At 35.7% G+C, this 16,259-nt stretch overlaps 1 protein-coding gene across 4 annotated transcripts in view; it reads right to left on the bottom strand.

Annotated features, from left to right (window-relative positions):
• Nucleotides 1-11,877: 11,877 nt before the first annotated feature.
• Nucleotides 11,878-16,259, bottom strand: part of LOC121423825 (ELAV-like protein 3) — a 38,831-nt gene continuing 34,449 nt past the window's right edge. For all 4 annotated transcript variants that reach the window (XM_041619325.1, XM_041619326.1, XM_041619328.1 and 1 more), the window contains one exon: nucleotides 11,878-15,375. In XM_041619325.1, the coding sequence (XP_041475259.1) occupies nucleotides 15,048-15,375 (328 nt within the window). In that variant the 3' untranslated portion in view covers nucleotides 11,878-15,047. The remainder of the gene's footprint in view (nucleotides 15,376-16,259) is intronic.

Here is a 16,259-nt window from a genome sequence, read left to right as displayed (position 1 = left end):
ATGGTTGGGAGTTTATACCATCAGAGATCCAGGGGCATATGGGGGCTAACCCGTCGCTATGAAGTTCCCTAGATGTTTTTTATTATGATCCCTCCCCATCCAGAAGTACACAGGTGTTTCATAAAGCTGTTTGTAAGTTAAGAATGACTTTAAGAATGACGGGTGAACCTTTCTCACACGTTAAACAATCACCAATGAAGATTTAATGGTTAATGTCATTTACCACAAGAAAGGATCACCAGTCGTTCTCAAAGTCAGTCTTAACTTATGAACAGCTTTATGAAACATCCTCTCGTGGGTGTTTCATAAAGTATCGCACAACTTTACATGCAGTTGGAACATGTTCTTAGGCAATAAGTAAGCTACGTAGGGAGATATCATTCAGCATAAGAAAGGGTCACTAGGGCCCTGTTGCATAAAAGTTACTATTATTTTAACTTTGCCATCCAGTGGTAACTACCATGGTAATGCTGATCAACAGCCAATCAAAATCAAGGATTCCATGCAAGATACCATTGGATGGCAAAGTTACCATTTATGCAATCGGGCCCAGTCATGCATCCAGTTGTGCTTAAAGTCGTTCGTAACTTACGAACGGCTTTATGAAACACCCGCCAGAACAGCTAGACTGTAATGTGAGTGAGAGTAGAAGAAATGGGGATGGAGGTTAAAAGAGTGAGCATCTGTAATAGAAAGAGAACCAATACTTAGATGCAAGGGCAGATCCAGTTTGTCCAAAAAGAGGGGGGGGGGGCATTCTTGTACAAAAAAATTAACAAGCCGCCACCCCCCCCCAAAAAAAAATAAGGTCTTCACTCCCAGTTAATGGTGATTTATGGAAGAAAAATTTGACACACACAAAAAAGGTCCTCACCTGCGAATGCACGACATATTCCCCAACAAATATTTGGTATGACTCTTAAGGGGGGGGGGAACGGACAGTGCCCCCTACCTAGATCCACCACTGCTTAGACAGTTCATATTTTGATATTTTCATCCTTTGCCGATATCACCAGGTCCGCCGCCCCGCCATACTACCAGTAGATGTTGATAGTGACCATATTCTTCAGGTCACATGTCTTCGGTTTCAGGACATTGTCATTAAATATAAAATTAAACACAAGGAAACTCTTCTCAAAATGTTTACACAGTAAAGAGATATTGTTTATGTACTCTAATAAGCCTATGGTATATATCTTTACTCAGACTTTCTCAACTTAAAAGATTCAGTAACTGATTCCATAGTTTGTATAGTTGAATTTGTAAAATAAAAGTTTGTCATTTGCCATCTCTGTTGTGACAATTTTCTTTTTCAAAGTGTGAATTTAAAACACCAAAGTTCATTCTATAAACAATGATCAGTTCGGATCATATGATATTCGTCAACTTGCATTTTGCTGCTTGAATTTCTTGATTTGTTTCTTTAAAATTTGTTTTATTATTTCCGTGTTAAGTTAACGTATTTCATGTTTCACAGTCTGGGGCTATTTCAGAAAGAGTCAAGTCTCGATGAAATTATAACTTTTATTCTGTTTTTATATTCGAATTTACTCTTTTTGCCAAAGCATGTATGATCAAGACAAAAAAAAAGTCTTTAAAATATTTTGTAACTTATCATTTAAAGGAGATATGAACCAATAGCGCCATCTCAAGTCCTCAACTACTTATACCTGGTCAGTTTCCCGACCCATAATGCTAGTGTAGTCTAGTAATAGAGACCCACCTGAATGATAATATGCTAATTAACTACTCAATACATTTATACTGCAATAATTATGTTACCAAGTAGCAAAACAATTACTTTTCCTCTCAAAAACATTTTAGTTTCTCTATACAAATACAATTATAGGTCAATTTATTCTCTGTAGTATTAGTAGATATACCTGAAAACATATATATTGAGACTATGCATTTATAACACACAGTCAATGAGAGACCACACACGGTTCACTCTCCCTTTAGCAATAATGGGAGGATGTTTATAATCAGGATTCTACCACTGAGAATATATGTTAAAAGTTATAATCAACTTACTTGTCTTATCTATTTTTGAAACATGCATAATTGTCAGTTTTATGTCAAGTAATCATTCTGATCTTCCATTGTTTTTATTCTTTGTATCTAGGTACTGAGTATCCAGGGAGTTCCTTTAGATTCACGGAAGAGGAATCATGTAACCTTTGACCTTTAAACTCAGGTGGGATTATTGAGTGATGTGATTGTGCATTATCATAAGCATACAAAATAGGAGCAATTTCCCCAGCCCTTTAGCATTTTCAGAACTCTCTTGTCTTCTTAATTCTTTCATTGAACAGAGCTATTCCAAATCCTCTTATTTTTGCCCCATTATAAGTGAGTATTTTCTATTGCACACCACATGTATACTTAATTAGTCTTTTGACCAATGGACTCTTCAGAAGCACAGATGTGATGGTGTCATTTTCATTGTAAGAAGAGCTGGGCCCCGTCTTACAAAGAGTCACGATTGATTCAATCAATCGTAACTATCGAAATCAATCATTGTCATAATTTTTTCTCAGGATATTTGCCAAATGTGATTTGTAAACAAAGGAGAACACACAAAATTGTCAAGAAATCAATGAATTTATGGATATACATTCATATCTATAAAAAAAGTTAGCAAACAGGCATTATATCTGTTGACTTTGCTGGCCTTCCATAGTTGTGATTGGTCGGATCAAAAACAACTCTTTGTAAGACGAGGCCCTGGGGTTGTTTCGCAAAGATATAAGTATGACTTAGAATCGTAATTAAATACGGACACATACATGGTATGCAACACACAATCTTATTGACCAGTAAGCAGTAGTGCGCGTCCTCTTGGCATGATCTGACCAATGTGATCTTGCCATTTATAACGAAAGCAACCAGGCACTTGAGTGCGATTCTAAGTCATACGAAGAAGTAGTGGTAGTAGTTATAGCAGCAGCAGCAGTAGTAGTAGTGGCAGTAGTAGTATAGCAGCAGCAGCAGTTATAGCGGCAGCAGCAGCAGCAGCAGCAGCAGTAGTAGTAGTAGTAGTAGTAGTAGTAGTAGTAGTAGTAGTAGTAGTAGTAGTAATAGTAGTTGTAGTAGTAGTATAGTAGTAGTAGTAGTAGTAGTAGTAGTAGTAGTAGTTAGTAGTAGTAGTAGTAGAAGTAGTAGTAGTAGTAGTAGTAGTAGTAGTAGTAGTAGTAGTAGTAGTAGTAGTAGTAGTAGTAGTAGTAGTAGTAGTAGTAGTATAGTAGTAGTAGTAGTAGTAGTAGTAGTAGTAGTAGTAGTAGTAGTAGTAGTAGTAGTAGTAGAATTACTAGTAGTAGTAGTAGTAGTAGTAGTAGTAGTAGTAGAATTACTAGAAGCAGTATTAGAAGTAGAACGTGAATGATTTGAATAAGCAAGCATAGTTTCACACTGAACTGTAGTTGAAAGAAAACAGAGTAATCCTTCGAAAAACACTACCAACCTTGTACACAATGCAATAGGCAGAACTGCTACGTTCTAGCATGCACGGTACCAAAGCTATAAACATCTCTATTTTCTCTGAAAACCATTAAAAACCAAGTAACAAATATCAACACAGTGCAAGCAATTGTACTTTCATCAGTGTCTTAAATGCTGATGCGTTGTAATTAGTACTACCAGTATAAACCTTGCCTACGTGCAGATATATAGATTTACATCATGTATACCTTTAAATATATCAGTAATAAAAGAGGTACAGACATTTATTTCCGCTTTTATCTCTAAGATCACTCCCTACAGGAACAAGAAAGGACCAAAGGCCATTCATGTAACTAGTTCGGAAAACTCTCTTCCCCCCGAACAGAATACTATTTCACCTGTTACAAGCGACATAGGGTGTAACTCTAACGATATATATTTAACTGGGAAGTACAACTCCGAAATATTTTTAATAGGAACATAATGCACAAAAAGAGAAGGGGACGGACAGTCCAAACTGAGCAGATTTTTATTTATAGCGATAAGAAATTTTTGTTGTTGTTTATTTGTTTAACCCTGCTTGTGATCAATAGAAAGTCAAATTGGCAACTTTGTTATTTCATGTTTCAAGCTTGTTCTTAAAGTTAATTTCTGTCAAGGGAATTACCCATCACAATGAACGCTTTAATGACAAGTAACACTATTTTTATGCAACTTATCAAAGAAAGTTTGTTGTAATAAAAAAAAGGATGCCAATTTTCAAATATTAACAAAAATAATGTTTCTAAACAGACTTAAGATGACAGATAGGAGTGAAGTTTCCAGAAATTTTTCATAAGAAATGGTAACAAACTTCATGAAATGTTTTGGAACGTTGCAAATTTGTGTTTGAAGAATTTATAAAAAAATTGAAAGTTCTCTCATTTTGTATACGATGAAGTGGCAGTAATTATCAATGACCTTCATATTTATGTCTTTGCAATTTCATATTTCCAATTAAAACCAAACATTGATTGTAAACTTGAAATTGTACAGAAATATAATGTTATATTTTCATTCGACAATACTTCTTACTTCAAAGACAATCAAATTGTCAAATTGGTGATTAAAGTTTCCCAATGCAAATTTGGACAGGGAGGGATTCTTGTAATTTCATCTTGATGTGCGTCAATATATTCGTCATTGTATCTTATTATATTTTTAACCTGTTGAGGGCCGAGCCTGGGGGATAGAGTTTATGGAAAATGTGTGTTATAACAGAATCAACCTTTCCACATTGGGTTTTTTTTTGTTCAACTTCATGATGAACTAAACAAAATGATGTATTTGTTGGATCTCAAAATGAAACAAAACAATATAAAAATGACATCGAAGAAGAAATTGAGAACATCCCTTTTTACCTGATCACATAGATCATCTGTGACAAATGATATGCCTCCCTCTGCATATGATGATCAAATATTTATGCATGCATGTCCTTCTTACCATTTTCATTGCCTGAGCACATTTTTTTACGGCGTGGAAGCAATACATTTACCGGTGCAATAAAATCTTGAAAATCACTCAAGACGTTGCGCTCAAACAATAGCTTTGTTTACCGTCTTAGAAGATATTGTGATCATGCAAAATGGCTACCGTTGCTCTCGGGTGACAAGGAATGGATTGTGCCGGTTGCTAAGGCTAAAAAGCCTTGATTATGCTGTTGTCATGTAATTTAGCCAATATCACATCACTCAGCTCTTTGATAGCATATATGATGACTTGTATGTTATTTAGAGGGCAAGATCACTGTGTGGTGATGAATAGAGAAGACTTTTTTTATATAAATGAAATAAAATGACTAATGTACAATCAACAAAGTGTCATCGTTTATGGAGGTTTTTATATCATGTCTGTAGTTCCAAATTATTACCCAGATAAGAAGAAAGACTCTTTAGATCACACAAACAGAATAAGTTAGTTTTGAAAGCTATAAAGCTGTTTCAATTAATCTACAGTGCTGAATTTGATGACATTGCTGTAAGTGAAACATGATAACAAGGACTAAAACCATTTCCCTTTCTCTCTTTTTTTTAATAAGGGCTCAGAACAATAAAAAAATAAATGAGGAATATAATGATTGAGTAGCTTTTTTGTTTCTTCTTTTAAATCATTTCTTATTAGCATTCTACTCTCATAGATGATAACACAGACATATACAGAGGTGCTAAAAAAGTTAGTGAATCCCTCTGGAAAATGAACATATCTCAAGTGTTCAGGGTTCTGCCATGTTTTAGATAATTAACTGTGAAGTCAGGTGATAACATATTACATTCAATAAATTTTGTCTCTCTGGGCTCGCCAAACATTGTAGTGTTTTTGTTTCCATTCATCACTCGACATGAAGGAGTGCATTTTCTGTTGAGTTTCACAAACTTTTGAGTACAAATGTAGATGATAAAACAGGACATGATAGCTCAGTGGTGAGGGATGAAAGAATAGATCTGTAATTTTTTGGTCATTGCCTCACATAGCACCATGCTGGAAATAACTCAGTGTCACACAGTGTGTTCACACTGTGGATCGTGTGAAATAAGTGATCCACACTGTGAACACAGTGTGGAACATTGTGTGCTATCCAGCAGGGCAATGGTGATCAAGTCAGAACTAAGAATAAATTATTTTATAACATATAGACCTGTATACCTGTATGTATAGTTTATCAAAAGTTGTCAAATTCAACTCAGGAGTTATTTTAACTTGTATCTTTTTAGTATACAATTTGAAATTAATCTCAAATGATTGAGATTCAGTAACAGCTCTTTGTAAAGTGAACTGAGGCGTTGTGCAGAGCTGCCAACCTGGACAAGAACATTTCAGTATTTTGGCGAGGAAATCAGTATTTTCAAAGAAATACCATACGACAACACATAAATCTGAAACTTGAGAAATCAGTATTTTGTATGAAACCATCAGTATTCTTCTCATTTTTCAGTACTATATACTAAAAATCTGTACTACTTGGCAGCTCTGCATTGTGTGTGTTTTATATTTGATTTATGATTTATGGTGAATCTACTTTTAAAATCATATTCCATCATTGTAAACATCAATGGTTCACTGGATATAATACAGACGATACATCCTCTGCTGATAGTCATGTACATATAAACCCAAGCCCTTCGTAGATCTTTTGAGATGACTTGATCCCCGATATAAGTTCATCCTTTCTTAGTTAACAATGGCAATTGACCATTGTAAGAGGTCAGTCTGGCTGGTCAGTCTTGTGATGATGAGCGGGATGAAGTGACCAGACCCTTGGCATGTTCGGTAATAAGTGACCGTCAATCGGTGTATGGTGTGAAAAGGGAGAGTCAAAGATTCAATTATGTAACCTAATTAAACAATTATAGCACAAGGTGCTAATGAGTCACCAATACTTCAGACCTCTGTAAGGTTTGTTTCAGAAAATAATAATATGTCTATTTATATAGCGCAGTTACTATGTGCATATACTCAACTGCGCGTTGATACTTGGTATCATATTACATGTATTACCCCGGCTGTAGATGAGCCGCCATATTAATAGGCGCTTAAGCGTTCAAGGAAAAATCCTACCAGGTACCCATTCACCTCACCTGGGTCGAGTGCAGCACAATGTGGATAAATTTCTTGCCGAAGGAAATCACGCCATGGCTGGGATTCGAACCCATGACCGTCTGTTTCAAAGTCCGGAGACTTATCCACCGGGCCGCAACGCTCCACTCTCCATAATGGGGAGTTTTCACACGGCGATGCGTAACGCTTTCAAGAACATAGAAAATGTATTGCCAAAATGCCCTTCAGGACAAAGAGGAACCAAGAAGTCTTTGTCGAAAAAACTGGTGAATCAAAACAGCTGTTTTGTCCTGGACTCTGGACAGACGATGTATTTTACAATTTTTCATCAGCTACGAAACCGAAACAGGAAAGGGCCAATACCCGGGGGGCCGTTTCATAAAGCTGTTCGTAAGTTAAGAGCGACTTTAAGAACGACTGGTGATCCTTTCTTACGCGCTAAACCATCGCCTATGGTGTATCCCATTTACCAAAAGAAAGGGTCGCCAGTCATTCTTAAAGTCGTTCTTATCTTACGAACAGCTTTATGAAACACCCACCTGTTACCCTGGAAGTATACCTCCATGATGGTGATGCTAAATCAGTCTACTAGTATATTGCAAAACTAAACCGAATCGGGAGCAAGATAGGCAGCTGATTTTTCAAACAGGAAAGAGCCAATACCCGGGTCCCTGTGCAGTTCTCCGTTCTCTCCTTCCCATTCCCTCCTCCTATTCCTCTTTCTTTTCCTTTCTACCTCTGTCTTACCCTTTTTTCTTCTTTCTCTTCTATTTCTCTCTCCTCTTCTACCCACTTCTCTGTTTCTGGTTCTTTTCTTCTTCTGTTCTTCATTTTCTACTACTCTTTCATTTTGCTTTCTTGTATTATTTCTTTTTTTCTTCTTCCATATGAATATGCCTTCATTCAATAAAAAATTATTCTTCAAATGTGTATTTTCTTCTTCCAAATGGGAATTTGGGAATAGCTTTTCTTTGTTTTTAAGTTCTAAAATGTGTAAATGTTGTGTGTAATCCATCAGTGGACTGAAAGCCTGTAGTCCTATCCAAGGGACTTTACCAAAGGGCACTCAGGCATTAATTTGGTTTCAGACCTGGGTCGCTACATTACTAGATTACTACGCTACTTAAATTTCATGCCTGGTTTAAACGTAACGTAAAATAAAATCAAAATATGCATTTCTCTAGCTGAGATACAAGTCGAGATAGATAAATGGATTAGCAACATTAAAAATAGGTGAAAACAGTGAGAAAAACAAAATAAAACAAAAAAGGAAATACAAAGAGAAAAATGTAATTGACAAAATAAGAAGATAGAGTAATAGCTTGTGTCCAATGGTAATAACAACTTTACATCAGTTTCTGTCAGTATGACATGACTTACAGAATATCAGGTTAAATTTAAGATTTTTATTCTGAAAGAGGCCTAATTTTTTCTGTTGGTAATTTACAATCATCATGCTTTTTATTAAAATAGGGAGGAGAAAGATTGCTCGCTCCTCGAGAAATGGGGTTTTGTATCAAGAAAACAGGCGAACCTCCTAATCAGATGTAGTGCATTGCTCTTTCGTAGCCGTTGGTGTTGGAGATTTGGCAGGAAAGAAAAATAACTGGAGGGATTTTATATGAGGCTTAGCGAAGGGGAAGAAAGCGAAAATAGGAAAAGGTAGAAAAGGTTACTGCTAGACAGTATTCTGAGCTCTAGTATTTCACACAGTCTTGGCTTTGTCTCTTTGTCCCATTTCTTTAACTTTCTCAAGTGATATTACTTTTTCTACGAGACTATGTCTGTTGTTTGTGTTTCTTGAAGCTATTCTTTGCTTTAATGCCCCCTTTTGTTATGAATTTTGAATTGTATTCTTGTTTAATTGTACTATTTGCCTTACATTTGTTTGTACTATAATAGATGCTTTTCTAATATTATCTCCTGTCTCCTCTTTTCTCACGTGATTGAATGAATTCAGGAATTATTATTCAGCACACTCCACACACTGCTTTTTCCGGCTTTATTCAGTTTTAGGTTCAATTTTTCTTGTCTCTTTTTCTCTTCTTTTCTTTCCTTCCTTCTAGTTTCCACTTCATTTCTTTTTTTTCTTTTCTTCTTTTTAATGTTGTTTCTTTTCAATTTTGTTTCACTTGAACATCTACATTTGAAGTCTCTGCCTTCTTTACACCCCCCCCCCTCTCTCTCTTTCTTTCTGATCTTATTATACTAATACTAATGAATCTTTCTCAATTTTTACTGTCTTTCTTGTAGTTCTCTCTGTCTCTCTTCATCTTCCCCTCCCCCCCCCCCCTCTGTCCCTGTCTGCCCATATCCCAAATCTCTGTATCTCTCTACTTTCCAAAGTATATTTCTCTTTTTGTCTGTCTATCTCTCTGTATGTCTCTCTCAGTCTTATTGTTGATCTCCTTCTCCTTTTGTCTGTCTTTCTCAATTTTGATGTTTGTTTCCCATCTCTTTTTTTGTCTGTCTCTCTCTCTCGTCTTTCTCAATCTTGATGTCTTTCTTTTTTTCCCTCTCTGTGTCTCTCACTCTCTATCTCTTTGTATATCTCTTCATCACCACCTCCCTTCTCCTCCCCCTCCTCCATCTCTATCTCCCCCCATCTTTATTACTCCATCCCTATATACTCAAGTTCATGTTCGTCCTTTCTGCATCTCCCAGCCCTCTTTGTCTTGAAGGCATATGTTGTAAGGTGGCAGGGTATTGCATTACGCAGAAGGCTCTCTGCCCGGTTATCCACGGCAACAGGAAGTTTGGTCATAACATCACATGACGAGAACAGGACGCAGCTTATTATCGTGTCCGGCGTGGAGCACGGGCGCTCTCTCCCTCGATCTCTCTGCACCATCATGCAGGGGAGGTGTATATCTTCACTTTCGTCTGCCCATGTTGGCCTATGTAATGTAGCGTGATATATAATGTTGTCTGGTATGGTATGCTATGTCTGGCTTTTGTTTGCGGTATGTGCCGTGCATGTTACAAGCCACCGTGCTTTTGATATTGCGCATAGCAAAGACTACCTATTTCCTGTAAAGCCCATAGGTGACGGATGATAGTACCTGTGGTGTGTTGAATAATGAATGTAGGAAATCTTAATCTTTCCCCGGCCCCTCTTCGCTAATTGAAATCTGAGTGATCCGTCATTTGTGTTAATATTAAAAGAAATATCAATGATGGGGAGACGGTTACATGATACATCAGAAATGCAGCAATCATCTAAGTGTTTGGTAATCACAAACGTTCATTCTTTTCTGCAAACCATAACATGCACCAACAGCATACGCACCTGTTGCCATGTCAGGCAAAGGCACATACCCGGACACGAATAGAGTTCAGGATATCTCACCAAACACACAACTGAAATCACACATACTGACCAGGGTCCTATGACAAGGCCAGGGATGTGATCAATGAGGCCGATATTTATGTTTGATCATACACAATACTCAATACAATCATTTGTAGGAATTGGCCCTACAATCAATCGCTAAGCTATATGATACAAAGTCCTGTATGGTTTTGGTGCTGTGTTTCTTGAATGTCGATGATTTACCAGGGGGTTTGGGGCTTGAATCATTCAAATTGTAATGCCAAAGCAGGAAAGAGTCATTTAAACTCATTTGAAATAACCAACTCCTTGCAAATATCTGCTTGTGTGTTTTGGCAGCCCCCTTCCCCTCCCCTATTGCTGGCATAAATCGTGTTATACTGAAACCACACATGACTATAGAGGTACTCGGTTTTTTGACGCAGCTTGGGTTAACCATAATTGTGAATGGGTGGGGAGGAGGGGTTTAGATGAACAGAAAAGGAATGGTGTGCATGGAGCGTGGTTGTTTATTTATATCACTGCAATAATTGGACTTCTATTACGTTAACTTAAAGCTATCTTGCGTCTTATTAGCATAGTGAACAGCACCTACAACATACTGGCACACATGCATTCATGAAACTTCACGAATACCGCATTCATACCAGCGATTCAGACTCCAGACCGACCTTATCTATTATGTTAATATCTCCATTGACATCGGTTAGTCTGGAGTCTGCTTCGTTGGTGTGACTGCAATATATAAAGCTAGCCTTCAAACAAAAACGTACCACAGTACAGTATTAACCCAATGTGGGTCCAGTGTCTGTTTCATGAAGCCGTTACTAATACCTTGGTCACATCTGTTCTACGGCGGCCGTATGGCAAGTCGAAAACAGCCGTTTTAACATTTTTTGTAACAGCTACATATAGGTGGCCACCGCAGACCAAATGTGACCGAGGTATAAGTTATGAGGTTATGCACGACTGGTGACCATGTCTTTTGGTAAATGATGTACCTGACATTTTCATTGGTGGCGATTTAGTTCACAAGAAAGGATCACCGGACTCGGACTGTTCGAACTCCCAAACGGCTTTATGAAACACCCACCTGAGCATCGTCAAACAAACACAAAGTTTCGCAATTAACTGAATTCAAACAAAAACTATGGTTACTAGTCGCCTCTGGAATAACATTGCAACCAAGAATGCCGACTGGCCGTTGTTATGCAATTTATTATAAATCTTTGCATCGAGGGGTACTGGTGCTTATTTCATAAAGATCTATGATTAAAAACTAGTATATTGACTGATGAGCCCCGTTGCCATGGTAGTTTACCATAATAGCAAAGTCACCATAATTATAATTTGATGATACTGGCACCAGGTTTAAACCAAATTTATAAAGGGTAAGAAAAAATTGACAAGGTTATGCAATATTTATTCTGGAGACGGCTAGAAACCTACTTCGAAAAATGCAAACACACACTTCTGAGAACCCTTCAATGAAAACAGGAATGCTGGCATTTATTTTTTAATGTTTATTTTAATATTCAACATGTAAAATTTTAGCTACACAAACAAGCGATGAATGTAGCGTTATATAAGTTACTTTTCCTTTTCTCTTTTTATCAAAACCTTTTGATGTCTTTCAGACAAACATGTACTCATTGTTGCAAACTCTCAACATACCATACTCAACCAAAAATTCTTTCTAGAAAGAAAACCAAAAAATGAAAAAATTCGCTCTTCTGATCTTGTTCCTTTTTTTCTTTTTTGATTTTTTTTTTGCAGATATCCCATCCTTCGATTGTCCTCAAGCTTTGTGGACTTCTTTTTTGCAAAATTCTGCCTGACTGCTCCAGCTAAAACACACCTTTTTGTGATACAGCAGGCTTTTTCAGAGCCATTAATTAAACTCAATTAAAAAAGGTTGCAGTGCCTATGTGGTATTAAAATCTTTCCACTTTTAAGTTACAAAGTTTTAATGAAAGAATAAAAAAAAAGACAAGGAAAATTTGTGTCAGATGGCATCTATTTCTGTGCCATTCTATTTGACCTAGTGCAACCTTCTTTGAAATAACTTTTAAAATGTTAAACTTAAAATATTCAGGGGAGTTTTAAGAGATCTCTATAAAGAAGGTTTAACCTTCGGTGTAATGGAAGCTATACAAACATGCTTTCCCCTGAACGACTACATTGGATCAAACTGGAATTATTTCCATCGTTAAATCTACTCTAACTTTGAAATTTAGCGGTAAAAGTAGTAGAAACCAATGTTTATCTTCTTCTTTAATATCTTATGTACAAATCTTTTGTACAAAATACTTCACATACAAATATTTAGTAGATCAAAAGCTCTCCAAAAAGCTGCATTTCAGGGAATAGGTTTTCTTAGTTTAAGTACCTTCTCGGTCTCTTTCTTATTAATTTTCTTAGAAAAATTGTTCAATAGATGGTTTTCTAAGTTATTTATACAAGATTTCATACATCTTTGTCTATTCTTTTTTCTGTACAATGAAATGTCAAGGCATTGGTCTCTTATGGTCAATAGAAAGTGACCTCTAAGAAGAAGAAAAATTTGGGGAGACTTCATTGAATAGAAGCAGCAGGTATGTGCCATGTATGTTGCATAGTGGGATAATGTAGAAATGAACTGAACAACAAAAGTCTTGCATCTTTTAAAAACCCGGCAAGACGGACACTAGTCAAACAGTTTTCCTAATTGTATTGTACACGTTTACAAACCACAGCGGCGGTCAAAAGAACTCGCCAGTCATCTGTTTTTTTATAGTAAGCCTTATAAAAAATGCACCTTTGGAAAGTGGATATTAGACAAAACACTCTTATACAATTCTGCAGGCATTTCGGAATATGAATTGATCACATATACTTTTACACAACTTTACTTCTTCAACTGCTGCTTGTTATGAAATCAAACATAACGGTTTTCTTTATTTAAAAAAACTGGTGTGTATTTAACTGGAATTCAAAAAACAAATGTAGACACGAAATTTGAAATAATGTGCACTTTCTTTGCATAAATCAATCTCCCCTTTTCAGCATTCTGCTTAACAAAGAATAACCTCTCTAGGTGCTACAAATACTAGCTTATCTAAAAGTAACTTTTTTGTATTCTAACTTGCTTACAACAATGTACATATTTCTTTTGCCGTTTTTTGAAGAAAGCAACATTGAAAGATACTGCACCACAGATTTTGCATTTTTTTCTTTAAATAAAAACAAAAAAGATGTACTACCAGTAACTTGTTGTAGCACCTGTTTACTACATATTGCAACAGTAAACTTCTAAACACTGCTTGTGGAACCACAAACATCACAAAACATATCAAACACAAATGTCAAAATTAATGAAATACATCCAAAATCAGCCTTTTTGGTTTTGTTCAACATTTTTTTCCTGCTAACCAAATTCATTTAGATTGTGAAAAGAAAATATTCCAAATTAAGAAAACTAAAAATTAAAAAATGTCACCCCCACTCATAGCAAAAAGTTTTTGTCGTTAAAACGTATGCCAATGAACATTTACTATTAAAGTCCACAATAGTCACACACAACTGTCAAGTTGGATTATATTCTATTTACATTCACAATTTCGATTTTGCTGGGACCATAAATATACAAATTAGTGAAGTGTTCATACCAGATCAACAATTGAAAGCTCAATTGAATATTGTCAATTTTGAAAAATTCTTTGAATCTAGTTGTGAAGGAAGAAAAGGAAGAGATGTTTATCTGTCAGCACGATAAGAATCTATGAAATTTCCTCAGCTCATTTGGCTATTATATAGCAAAATGTTATATCTCTATACAATCCGACTTTCTCGATCACTCTTCATTATTCTACAATCAATAAGTTTTTTTCTAGCAATGTCTATCATTGCACAAAATTTAATGTCAATATATTAATAGACATAATATTTTCTATTCAATAATTGAAGCATATTGTGGCATACCCTGCCTCTGCTAATTTCATATAATGGAATGATTTTCTGAGAGAGAAAGAAAAAAGAAAACAATACATATGCAACAAAATTCACAAAATTCACAAAGAAATTCAAATCAATGTTAAAATTCTCAAGGTTGAAAATATTTCACCTTGCACTTAAAACCAACTTACACTACAAATGAATAATAATTCATTCTTTATATCTTAAATCAAAAGTGTAATAATATCAAATTTTGAATATGTCTTTAAATAGACTTGCTAACAAGCTATAAATTCTACTTTCTTGTGATAATAAACGCAACAATTTGATGTGTTTAAAAAACATGCAAACACCAATAATGATTTAAAAGAATAAAACATCAATAAATGGTCTAGATGATAGCTAATCTAGAAACAACTGATGCAAACTATGTCAATAATTTGAAACATTGCAATCTCCTTCGAGATTGTCAAGAAATCTATCATCAAATACTGGTACATAAAAGCAATTCATATCAGTGAAATCAGAGTTTACAACTCGACTCGACCCGCCGTCTCATCACATACATCCAATGACAGGATTTTTAAAAAGAAACAAAAAAAAGGGAAAAAATTCTATCTTGCAGCTTGTTCTCTGATAAAAACTGACGTGTCTTTGCAATGTGCCTCTAGTTCTTTTTAGGCTGCTTCATAAAACAATTACACCAGACGCCTCTCCTCCGTGGAATCCTCGGACATTGGTCATCTTACGATTTCTGCTTGCTGCTTTTGAAGCTAACTTGCAGCGTACGCTTTCCGTTCAACTGGTATCCATTGAGCGTGTTGATGGCGCTGAGGGCTTCGTCGTAGTTGAGCATGTTCACAAATCCGTATCCCTTGCATCTCTGGTTTGGTTGGTCCCTGACCACCTTGACATTGGTCACTGCTCCGTAAGGTCCAAACAGCTGCCAGAGTAGGCCATCCTCGCAGTCGGCGGGTAGGTTGTACACAAAGATGCACCATCCTTGTCCGTTGTTGGTCATCGCTTGCATGTTCATATGGGAAATCACGTCTGAACTGGTCATAGGGTTGAACCTGGTTAAAATGAAATAAAGACAGAATTAGTTCACTATCTTGTCCCTCATTCACAAAAAAAGAAAGAAAAGAAATATGACCCCTCATTCACTAACAAAATAAATATGAAATATTTTTTAAAACACATATCCTTTATTAAGTGAGAACTCACGATCAATTGCTGCTTTTTAGATAGAAAAAAAATCTTCATATGAAATTGAAATGTTTATGGAATTTCCTTTTGTAGTAAAATGGTTGATAATGTTGAAAAAAATTGCTTATGTTATCTTTTTCATGCCTATTAATATAATGAATGATAAATATTTCAGCAGGGTATTTTTTAGAATGCAAAACATATCTGTACTGTTGGCAAAATATGTTTATATTTGCTCTTTTTTTTAAAGCCAACATTATTGCAACCCATGCATTGCAACTGGCAATGAGATATCTATTATTTTGCATGTATCCTGAATGGATATCAATCAAACTGTTACTCAATTATCAGGCAAGAAAGACAGAACACAATTCAAACAAGGAAAAAAAACAAATCTTAAAACATCAGAACAAATGACAATAATTACTCCTGAAACAAAGAAAAAAAAATACATCTGTTTAATAATTGATCACATCGATGCTGTAAAGAAAATAACCATAACATCGAAAACAGGAAAACCAAATTAGAAACATCTTTTGAACAATGATGTGTGGCTTGGAAACAAAAAAAAATACAAATGTAAAAAGTATAAGTATATACAATGAAGGTGGGATAACAAATGTATGTAAAAAAATCAGGTTACTAATAAAAAATATCCTTTCACCTACCAGGTAGAGTGTATAAGGCAGTCAACAACACAAAATACAACAGAAAGAAAAAAATGGATGCTCACACAGAATACATTTTAAAT

Source organism: Lytechinus variegatus, chromosome 11 (assembly GCF_018143015.1).
Source record: "Lytechinus variegatus isolate NC3 chromosome 11, Lvar_3.0, whole genome shotgun sequence".
Taxonomy (NCBI): Eukaryota; Metazoa; Echinodermata; class Echinoidea; order Temnopleuroida; family Toxopneustidae; genus Lytechinus; species Lytechinus variegatus.
This window is presented reverse-complemented; position numbering and strand designations above follow the sequence as displayed.